At 38.5% G+C, this 11,727-nt stretch overlaps 1 protein-coding gene and 1 non-coding gene across 3 annotated transcripts in view; both read left to right on the top strand.

Annotated features, from left to right (window-relative positions):
* The first annotated feature begins 300 nt into the window (after nucleotides 1–300).
* Nucleotides 301–11,727, top strand: part of VAPA (VAMP associated protein A) — a 37,046-nt gene continuing 25,619 nt past the window's right edge. The window contains exon 1 of one of the 2 annotated variants that reach the window (XM_011366153.2): nucleotides 301–646. In XM_011366153.2, coding sequence (XP_011364455.1) covers nucleotides 568–646 — 79 coding nt within the window. In that variant the 5' untranslated portion in view covers nucleotides 301–567. The remainder of the gene's footprint in view (nucleotides 647–11,727) is intronic. The other variant, XM_011366152.2, reaches the window with a different exon arrangement.
* On the top strand, nucleotides 10,953–11,071 carry LOC111743806. The gene has a single exon (XR_002781884.1). It is a non-coding gene; the product is annotated as a 5S ribosomal RNA (ribosomal RNA).

Raw genomic sequence — 11,727 nt, 5'->3', positions numbered from 1 at the left:
AGCCCTTCCGTTAGGCATTCCCACTTGGAAGATGGTGATGCATTGCCACATCGGGTTCTCCGGTTTCGTAAGAGGAGCAAAACGTGACCGAAGATTGTGCCTTCCTGCCTGGCTGTGCGCACCGCGTCAGTCTCACGGAGCTTAGCTCCGCCCCCTGTCCGCACCCGTTCCCTTGACAGCTGGGCTGTGCTCCCAGCAGCTACGAAGCCAGGAGCGCGCAGGCGCACTAGCTCGCGCCGTGTAAGGCAGTACTGGAGGGCGGGACGAGCGCTAGGGACTCCTGCCGCCGGGTCGCGCACGCAGGCACGCAGAAGCTGTCACGTGGGGCGCCAAGGATCGCAGTGCGCGTGGCCGCGGCGGCTGGTGTGAGGTTGAGTCAGTTGTGAGACCCGGAGCTGCTGACCTAGCGGGCGGCCCACGGACCCGGCGACAGAGCGGCAGGCCTCGGGGTACGGGAGCCTTGAGCTGGTCCCATCACAGAACTCGGCCGAGCCGGCGCCGCCGTCCCCCGCCCCCAGCCAGCAAACCGCCGCCGCGGGCGCGCCCCCGCTCTGCGCTGTCTCTCCGATGGCGTCCGCCTCTGGGGCCATGGCGAAGCACGAGCAGATCTTGGTCCTCGACCCGCCCACAGACCTCAAATTCAAAGGTAGGCAGGAAGAAGGCAGCCCCTGACTGGAGTGGGGCGGGCGGAAGACTTGATTTGGGGCGGGCGGTGGGTGTGGAGGGAATGTTGGCGGCTGGGGCCCGAGTGAGCGTCCCCTCCCCCACACCCCAGCACTTTCATTCTCCTCCGGCGGCGCCTCGCTCCGGCCCTCGGCCTGCCTGCCCAGCACCCGGGCCCGCTCCCTCCCGCGCCGGCTCGCACTCGGCGCGCCGGCCCCGGGGTGGCGGAGGGGCCCGGCCCTGGCGCCGCCGCCGCCATCTTGCGGTCCCGCGGAGGCGCCTCCTGGTGCTGCCCGCGCTGCTGCCCGCGCCTGGCACTTGTCCTTGGCCCCCGAGGGCCGTCGGGCGTTGTCTGGGAGGGCGTGGGTGGGCGGTGACCTTAGAGCTTGCGCTCTGGTCTGCGGTGGAAAAAGGAAGCTGTGGGGCTGGCGCAAGTACGTCCGTCGCTCTCACCCGCTGTCAGAGGCGGTGGGAGGCGAGGCAAGACAGCGGCGCGGCGGCCCTGGAACTAGGTTCCGAGAGAACCATTCCATGGCCTCCACTGCTTCCGTCCGCCTCTGAGAACGGCCTGGGTGGAGCCTGCCCTCGGCCCTCGCCAAGGGTGCCGCTTCCTACCTTTTTGCCCGGTTTATAAGTCAGCCGTCGGGTACTTCGAGCGCTAGGGAGGCGGAGAAGCCCATGAATCTTCTGGTTATGACTTACGCTGTTGTGTTGGCAGAGACCCAAGAGCGTGCGGGCAGGAAAGCTCTGCGTCAGTCGGAGAATTGATAGTAGTAGGTTAATAGTAGATTTCTTCCTGGTCCTCTGATATGACATTTTAGCTTACCTTCCGCGTAGGGCAGACCTGGTGTTTGCTCTTGTTTAGACTTTAATTTAGCTCTTTAGCTGCGGAATCTTCAATGTTTGTGACTTTTGCCTTTACGTTTGCAGTTTTCCACTTCCTCCCCGCGCTCCCCAATAAGGCTGATAAGGTGTCACTCAGCTCTGGAGCGCTGTTGATTTATTTTGCAGCAATGCCTATGATAAATGATCTGACTTGGTGATCCTTGAGGAATTCAAGGGGCTGTTTGGCCCATTTGCTTTTCAATATGTAGGGTACTTTAGGGTCAAGAGTTAAATTGAACAGGATTCTTTTTAGGAATAATGAAAGTGCGAAGATGCCAAGTAGGAAACAGATTCCTTCCAATCTTCGGTTAAGTATAAAGTGAATCCCGCTTTGGAGGATTAATTATCGTGTATTTCAGTTTCAGTAGCCACGATGAGAACAGTTTTTGTGGATGTATAACCAGTCCAGTGCTTAAAAAAATTAAATCTTTCATTGTGGTACAAGATCGAGTCCAAAAGCAAAACAATTATATTGTTTTCCATTGGAAAAGTTTTAAATTAGGAATTTTAAAATACCGTATTCTGGTATTACGTGAGAGTAATATTATATAATTCCTTTATTTTGTAAACTTTGTAGTGTAATTTAAGTGGGCTGCTTGTTAGATAAAAATTTGGTTTTAAGACAATTATGAAATACTTGAGGGACACTAAGTGCATTTTATTGTCTCAAGTTTATGTGCGTGGCATGATTTACATAGTTTTAGCTTAAAGAAAAAAAAACAAGCTTGTGGGTAATAACGAAATTCCCTAACTCAAATAGCCATATCGTAGATTGGAGGAGTTTAACATACATCTTTATGGTGTGTATTTTGCCATTACTTTTTGACAAGCTTAGTTAACAGAGGAAATTTACTGGATAACCATGTGTGTATTGTTTAGAAGCCTTTAAAAACTAGTTTTAAAGGAGTTAGAAGCCTTTAAAAGCTAGTTTTAGCTCAGGAAATATCGAGTTTGAAGTTCACTCTCTAGAGAAGTTGTAATGTTGCCATTGTTAAGGACTAATAATCGTGGAGAAGCCAGTTAACCAAAAATGCTTCACAATGACATCCATATAGTTCACTTATTTTAGATATTGAATAATTATTAGTCATTATTATAGAACAGGCGGTTCTAACGTTATGGTGAAAGTAATTCACAAGGCCCGTTTTTAAAATTTGGACATCAGTGACTTCCTTTTAAAAGTGACAAAGTGTTTCATTGAAAAGTTTGTAAGGACACATTCAATTGGGTCTTTAATTTCGCTAACAGTTACTGAAAGCTTTGTGCTATCCCTATATTAAGAATATTCAACAATGAGGAATTCGTTCACAAGGTATCAGTTTATATTTGGAGATTCAGTGCTAAGCAGGGCGGAGAAAAGCTTTACAATTTGTGATTTAATGGGGAAAGCGTACAATTTAGCAGTAGAATGGGATAGGTTTTATCTTTGCCCTTGAAGAACTGAGAGACTAGTGGAAGAGACAGAAAAGGCATAAAGATGTTATAGCAGAGGCAAAACAAGTATGAGGAAAAAACCCGTTCCTCTGCCCCTTGCCCCCGCCCCTCCCCCCAATTCCTTAATAAAGCTTTCTAGGAAGAAGCTTGTTTTCAGTTGGAGAAGGGGCGTAGGATTGGGCAAGGGGAGGGGTGGTTTGCTCTATCACTGATATGAGAGAGAGCTTATACTTAAGATACCTAATAGTTTGCTGTGAGCTTCAGTTTAAAGTTTGGGTAATGGGGAGGATTGAGAAAGAGGGAGGGATAGGATGAATTAGGAGGTGACATTTGGTGTCATTTTATTCTTTTTTCCTTAATGTTATTCCTTTAGTCAAAGGTAAAGTTTACTTTGATGGAATCCTCTCTATTCCAATGCACAGCTCACCACTAAGTGAGGAGATTCATTTAGAATCAACACTCCTTATTTTTAGTTTGATGATGATATAAAAAGTCATTTCACTCTGACTTGTCCTAAATCACTTATAATTTTTAATTTAAGTAAGTCTGTTAAAGGATAGTTTTGAAAAATGTCATATATTCATAGGTTTATTTGAGTTATTTTGACTCTACATTTGACTGACAGTTTTCTTCAAGAGAAATGTCATTTAATCATTCTGAGACTGGGGGGTGAGTTTTTCTGTTATGTACATAACATAATTGTGATATGAATTATCTGCACTTAGTACAATTGTGGAGACGCAGATACTAGTTTAATTCATTTTCTACATATGTCATATTCAAAAATTTGCTTTATATAATTGTTAATATATGAAAGTGCTTTTATAATGATGTAGTAGATTCTAAGTATCTCTTTCATTTCATTAGTAAAGAAAAAGAAGTAGATATTTTCAAATTCTGTTGTTTAAAACCTGACAGTAATTTGACCTAGAATTCAGATTTGAAAATTATTATTGCATATGAGAGACTATTATTTTTTATACTTAAAATTTTTACTGTTATAAAATTTCTTATTTCATATTATATAATGTTTTATTTTTCCTACCTATTCATAGTTTTGGAGGAAAGTTTGAAGGTGAAAGTCTAGAAAATACTAAAATAAGTTGCAAATATATTTTTCCCCCCTAATGATCAGAGGAAGAGGAAAATAGGTCAAAATCATTGTTTTGAAGGTGGCCCATAACAGTAATAAACCAATAAAGAAAATTAAGCTCTCTGAGGGCCATGCAGTGTGTCAGCCAGAGCATCTTTGAATAGCAGTACATCACTACAAAGAAGCACAAGTGAAGATAGAATATTCCTTGTTCTTGGATATCTGGCACATTTTTAGGTGTTTCAGATCAGCTCCTATTTCACAGTGGCTACCTCAAACGCCTGGGTGGTCCCCCACCCCTATCCCCCGGACATGGATGTCTTATTCACTCCTTAAAAGCTTTCAAATAGCTCTAGATTGCCGACTGGATAAAAGCCTGATTTAAAAAAAAAATTTTTTTTTAAGTATGCCCTACAAGCCCTTTCAGTGCTGTCTCCACTTGTAACACTTGTTCATTTGTACACATCTATACTTTCTTCCCTGAGAAAGAAAACCTCTTATCCAAGCTTGTTTGTTCTGCTAGTCTTGCTGGTTAAGGTAAAACCCCCATGAATCATACTTAAACCATGTTCCATCAGATATTTTCCCACTCCTTTTCAACCACCAGCTTCTTCCTTTAAACGTATAAATACACCTCAGTCTTTCATTTCACAAGCAAACAAAATACTTTCTTGACCTCCAACTTCTTTTGGTACATGTCCCTCTCTGACCTTCATTTCCTTTGCAGTCAGCTTCTTGGAAAAGTAGTCCATGTTCTCTGGCTCTTCAGTTCCTTACTTCCTGTCCACTGTAGTACTGTTTCTGTCCTTAACTACTTATTAATTGCTAATTGCACTGATCATTTTCAATTTTTATCTCACTTGACCTCTCTTTAGCACTTGACATTGTTGACATTTCCTCTTTCTAAAAATTTATTTCTTTTCACTTCTGTGATTCAGTTATCTTCTGATATTCCTCTTTGCTCCATTTATTGTGTCATTTGTGGCCTTTTTTTCCTTAAATGCTGATGTTCCTGAGATTCTGGTTTGGTTTCAGTTTTATCTGTGTGGACTTCCCTTGTTCAGTCTCACTGTTTTGAGGGCTTTTCTTTCTCTTCTTTTCTCTCTTTGTATGTGTTGTTACTCCCAAATCTGCCTTTTAATTGAGACTTTATAGTCAGTTTTGGAATACATATTAATTACTTATTGACTCTGGATTTCAGTATTATTCAGACATCTCAAACTCATACCAAACCAATTTTTTACTACCCATGCCTACTCTTACCATATTTTTTATTTTTTTGTGGCATCATCATTACTCACACCAGAACGACTTTGCACATCTAGTAATTAAAATCTGTATTTCTACATCCCAGAGATAACTCTTGAACCTGTCCCCTTTAATAAATCTGTACTTTTAAATTTGTTTTAATTTATTCAATTATACAGTGAAGATTTGAGTTTCTGCTATATGTTATGCATGATGAATAAGTGTTGAAATTAGTTTTTAGTAAAAAATAACTTTTGTTTTAGGCACTTGTAATGGAATAGACACTAAGTAGATAATCAGAAGCAGGAAATGTAGCCATGAAGAGCCTAGGTAGTGCTATAAGTATATAATAGTGGACTTTGATGGTCAGGGAAGGTTGTCACAGCTGGACTTAAGATTTTTCAAGAAGAAGTAGAAATTATCTGGGTGAGGAAGAAAGGAAATGTAGAAGCAGCATGTACAAAGATCCTGTGGCAGAAGGGAACATGAAACATTTACATGTCACTTAACATGTGAAATATCTCATGTTATTTGCAAAGCTGAAAGAATCAGTATTACAGTAGTGGAAACGGCCAAGATGAGTGTGGTGCTTGTTTAGTAGGTCAAGTAAGGAGTTTTTTTTTTTTTTTATTCTTACCCATCGAGGGGTTTTAAGTGGGGATATGGTAAAGTTCAAGGGAATGGAGTGACATCATATTTGTATTTAAAAAGTGTCTATTTGTATATCAATATATATCTAAATCTATAAAATTCTGGTAGCAATATGAAGTAATATTAGAGGGGAGATAGAGACGAATTAGGCAGTTGCTGCAGTCCAGGCAAGAGGTGACAACTTGGACTGAGGGAATGGTGTTGGAGATGATGAAAAGTTAAAGAAGATCAACCCAATGAGACCTAGTGGTCTGTTGATAGGATCACTGAGAATAGAGGTTATCTTGGATGTCTAATGTTTCTAGCTTACATAACTGGAGGAATGGTGATGTTATGCAGTGAGCTAAGAAACGTTGTCTGGATGAAGACCAAATGCATTTGTTTTATTTGGGGTTGTGGGAGAGAGTGGCAGGAGGAAGATCTTGATCTCATTAGACAGGTTAGCTATGTTTAGGTCCTTTCAAGATATTAATGAAGAGGCGACTAGTTGGTGTTTGGTTAGAGAGATGTGTTACTCAGGGAAATGTCTGGGCTTTGGAAAATTTCTTCAGGTGATTATCTGTTATCTGCTAGTCAGCAGACTGATCTCTTATGTTTAGTGTTCTCTCTTTAGCCTGTTTTCCATGCTGCTGCTAGAACTACCCTTTGAAAATGTAAACCTAATACTATTGCTCGCTTGGTTAAAGAACCTACATTCTTTTCCCATTATGTACTTGAAAAAGTTCAAAATTGGCTGCCTACCTCACCATTTCTCTTCTTCCCATAGTTTTGGTTATATAATACCATTTTCTCAAATACTTTAAGTTATTGCAAGACTTTGTATATGCTTTTTTCAGAACATTGTTTTCCCTCATTTCTGTCAAGCAGTCTCCAGTTTAAGAATCACTTCTTGTGAAGTCTTTGATTCTCCCAGTCTAAGTTGGCCATTGCCTGCTTCATGCCACTATCAAAGCTTGTGCTAACCTGGGATAACAGTACTAATCACATTACATAGTATTTATGCTTACCTGTTTTTCTCTCCCAAACTGTACTGTGAATTACATAGCCATTTCTTTTATTTTTATGTCCATAGTAACAAGATTGGGCATGGGATGATTGCCTAGTAAACATTGATTGCATTAATAAGACTCAGATGATTTCTCCTGTAATTCCCATGTTCTTAGTCTTGAATGTCTCTCAGTAGGGTTTTTCATCTGCCTTTGTAGGTTGTTGTGTTTTCAAAATTTTGTAGTTCCTGAAAGGGATAGGATATTTTGTTAAGAGCTGACTAGCCATAGATAAATTGTTCATTCTTTGTGCTTTACCTTTTTCATTTGAGGTGTGACTAGGTGATTTCTTGATTGGTGTTCTGGCCCTAAATGTTAGTGAATATGTATGACAGTTGAGTACAAAAAGAAAACATTTTTCTAATAAACGGAAAAAGACACATAAAGAATTGGGAAATCTTGATTAAGTTCTTCAAAGTTTAGTATTTTGTCATTGTTAGCGTTGATAATTTTGTTGTTGGTTTACTGTACTAATTTACCTTTTAAGTTTTCTTTAAAACTTCCCTTAACCATGCAGTGGTGTTCTGTGAGAGGAGTCTCTTCTGTTAGCAAGCACCCTTTTATATTCTCAGAGACACTTCCTGATCTCTTGTTGGTTTTGTGTCTTGGATGATCATTCAGTGAAATTTCATCTGCCCTTCAGAGTGGATAGTAAATATAGGATGGGTCTCGCTTTACTTCAACCATAAAAAGTTTTAAAAGAAAATTAAATGTTTGCTGTTTTATTATAGTGTACAGACCACAAAATGCAATACTATTTTGTAGACTAAAGAAAAAATCTTGGGGGGGGGAAAAAATGTGAGGGGGGCGCTGTCATTTGCAAATACTTGTTTACTGGGTTTATTATAACTGAAATGTGACTCAAATTACTCAATAAAAAGCTTAAAAGTTCTTACAAAAACTTCCATAAAAACATGAACCTTTATACACTTTAATAACTTCATATACTTTAATGTTAGCATTTTATTTTTTATCATATTTGCTTTTTTTGTTTGCTGCAGTATTTTAAAGCAAATTCTGGATATCATGATATTTCAAGCCTACATACTTGAGCTTGCATTTCTAATAAACAAAAAAAGGGGTATTTAAAAACACCATTATCATTTAATAAAACCAAAAATACTTCTTTAATATCGTCTAATATTTAATCTCTTGAAATTTCCCCTAATATACTTCAGATTTTTAGTTGGGTTTATTCAATCTATGCATTGGTATCCAAGTCTTCTTAATCTGAAACAGTGCCTTCCTCCACCTCTTTTTTTTTTTTATTTATGTCATTTACTTGGTGAAAAAATCGGGTTGTTGTCCAGGAGACTGTCTCATATTCCTAATATTTCTGACATGTATTTCTTATAAATTTGGAGTTAAATTTTAAGGGCTCGATTCAAGTTTCAATATTTTTTGGTAAAAATACTTCATAGATGGAATTGTGTCACATCAGGTATAGGTAATGTCTGGTTGTCTCATTTTTAGTGATGTTAAGTTGGTGGTGACAGCCTTATCTTTCCACTGAAAATTGCATAAATATGAGCCCTTTTATGGTAATATGTGCAAGAGTAAAGATCGGAAAGAAAATAATGTTAGCAGTCATTAGCTCTGCTTTAGGATTCAGATGTCTTTTGTTTTTATATTTTTACTTTTCTGTGCTTTCCAAGGTTTCTACAATGAACATCAGTGCTTTTTATGAGAAAAATATTATTTTGTTATTAGACTTGATGTCTTTGGTTTCATTTGTTCTTCTTGTATTGCTTTATTCATTTGTCCTTCCCATCTACATTACTTTAGTTTTCATTAATAACTTAGCCCTTTATACAGTCTGAAGTCTTTTTTTTAAATAAGGCAAGTTATATAAAGGTAAATAGAAAGCAAGTCTAATGTTGGTAACCATGTAGAACAGTTCACAAATCAAAGCATATAAAGAGAAGTAGGAAACCATGTTTATGTGAAAGTAAATCTAATTTATAGCCATTCTATGACGATTCACAGATTATAACTATACATACATGTGTTAAGTTTCATTGAGCAGTTATTGTTGGACTCTTGTGAGAAGTATGGTAGGTCTGTTTGGGGATATTTATTTCTCTGAGAATGGACTCTGCCTATAGACTATTAAAGAGACAGGTAGGTCTAAACAGCAAGTAAATTTATAGGACCTCTCTACCCCTAGACAGTGCTGATCGGCTCAGTGGTGGGCACCTAACCCAAGGCCAGCCAGTGTACATGCTGATGATTGACCAGTCAAAATTTTAATGACTCCCCTTTAAACACAGCTATAGTTAGTTGAGGCTTTAGGCCTTTAAGGTTACCTAAGCTTGGAGACAATGACTGATTTAGGCAATGTGCAAGCGGAAGCAACTAGCTGAGAGAGAAGAGGGAGAGAAAAGGAGGCAAGAGGTCTTATGGTCCCAGGAATTGGTTTCTTTTGAATGCAGTCTCTTTTAGTGAGGCCAGCTATGCTTCATTTCCTGTGTCATTGAGATTGCTTATATCTTTATAATCTCTTAAGTATGATTTTATTCTCCATAATAAAATTCCTTGCTTAAACAAGGTTGGACTTCATGATTTGTGAAGATAAGTTCAACTTTATGATTTGATTGTAACATATATTTCACTTTATAAAAGTAACCTAGACCAATGTCTTATTTATAGAAGAAACATCCACATAGATATCATTTTTGATGACATATGTCATTAATATGCCATAGTTTGCTTAGCTGCTTTTCTCTGGCATTTGGGATGTTCTTTATAACTAGAGTTATTATGAACACTTGGTACTGTTTCAGAGTTCAGATTTAAATGAATGAAGTTTAGTTATGTGTATTTTAGCGTTTTAAGAATGTGATTTGGTACCATTTTAGAAAATATAGATTTTAAAAGAATCATTAATATGAGGATTTTAAAATATAGTTTGCAATATAATTTGACAGGTCTCTTAATGGCCCTGCATTTTCAGTTTTTTATTTTGTAGCTGTATATGTCCCTGTATGTCTCTCCATATATATTTCTATATATGTATATATTTATTTTTATTTCAGTATTTGGATAGTTTGACAGGAATTGGAGTGACTGCCATACCTTTAAATGTATAGAGTACCTTACATCAGGAGTCCCCAGTCCCCAGGCCGTGGACTGGTGCTGGTCTATGGCCTGTTAGGAACTGGGCTGCACAGCAGGAGGTGAGTGGCCAGTGAGCCAGTGAAGCTTCATATGCATTTGCAGCTGCTCCCCAGCACTACTATCACCGCTTCAGCTCCATCTCAGATCATCAGGCATTAGATTCTCATCGAAGCACTGGTGCCAAAAAGGTTGGGGACCGCTGCTTTACATCATAGAGTGTTTTCTGTTTAGTTTGTTTTCTTTGTGAAAAAATTTTACTTACTCTTGTAACTTGTAGGGGAAGCAGAATTGCTTGGTCTTGTCTTCTGAATTTCCACTGCCAAACTCTCAGTAACAGTAACAGAAGATATGTTTTTCTGAATCTTTTCAGTTTTTTTTCTCTTAGGACTTTACCAATAAAAGGCTTTATGAGCAAATTAAGCTAATATGTATACACATTTGAGGGTCCCTTCTGATTATAAAATCAGTACTTAATATTTACCACCTTGGCTACCACGTACCTGCTACCGTTAACATAGGATACATTTTATATTTTCTCTATGTGACTGCACATTTATATCTGGTAATTATTTTAGTTCATGTAATTGTGATCATTTTTTCATGTTATATTTTACTTCTAATCTAACAGGATTTTTAGATTTATAAATGGTGCTAAAATGTTTATTTCAAGTTTTCCCAAAATACCCATTTCTTTTATTTCCTCCCATCTTACCATATCTAGATTTTAAAAAGTAAAGTCTTAAGATTTCAAGTGTTTGGGAAAAAAATATAGAAAAGGTAAATTAAAGTGAATTCATTTTAAAAATTTGTAATAAGTCTACAGCCATGCCACCCAGAACGTGCCTGATCTTGTCTGATCTCGGAAGCTAAGCAGGGTTGGGCCTGGTTAGTACTTGGATGGGAGACCACCTAGGAATACCAGGTGCTGTAGGCGTTAAAAAAACATTTTGTAATGAAAATGTTTAGGGCTTTCTTGGATGTAAACATAAAATATTTTCTCAGTCTTTGATACTTGTTTCAGGAAATGTTCATTAGTGATCTATGGGACCAAGGGGAATACAATAGCCATTTAAAAATCTTTTTTATAGATTACTAATTTGACTGCAATTTTATGCTTAATGTTGCAGAACTGTACCTGGAATGCTTGCAAATTTGGAAATAAATATAGCTAGGTAGTTTGTATAAATTACATAGAATTTATGAGTGTTTAGGCTCTGGAGTCAAACCTAATTTGTCCACTTTTATTGCTTTGTAGTTATATGACCCTAGAAAAGTGGTTTAACTTCTGAGTTGACTCATTGTAAAATGGAGATAATACATAAAGTATCTACCTCAAAGGCTTGTTATGAGGATTAAATGACAAAATTCATGCAGAGTTACTGGTACATGGTGTGTGCCCAGTAAAGGCTAGCTAGCTATCGTAAAAACTTATGTTGTTGTCGTTATCACTATTTTTACTATTACTGCTGCTGCCACACTATTACTGTGGAAATTCATTCAGATGTCTTTTGTTTTTATATTTTTACTTTTCTGTGCTTTCCAAGGTTTCTACAATGAACATCAGTGCTTTTTATGAGAAAAATATTATTT

The sequence above is a fragment of the Pteropus vampyrus genome, unplaced genomic scaffold (genome assembly GCF_000151845.1).
Source record: "Pteropus vampyrus isolate Shadow unplaced genomic scaffold, Pvam_2.0 Scaffold122, whole genome shotgun sequence".
In the NCBI taxonomy this organism is placed as follows: domain Eukaryota; kingdom Metazoa; phylum Chordata; class Mammalia; order Chiroptera; family Pteropodidae; genus Pteropus; species Pteropus vampyrus.
The sequence above is the reverse complement of the archived record's forward strand: the minus strand, read 5'-3'. Positions and strand labels throughout refer to the sequence as shown.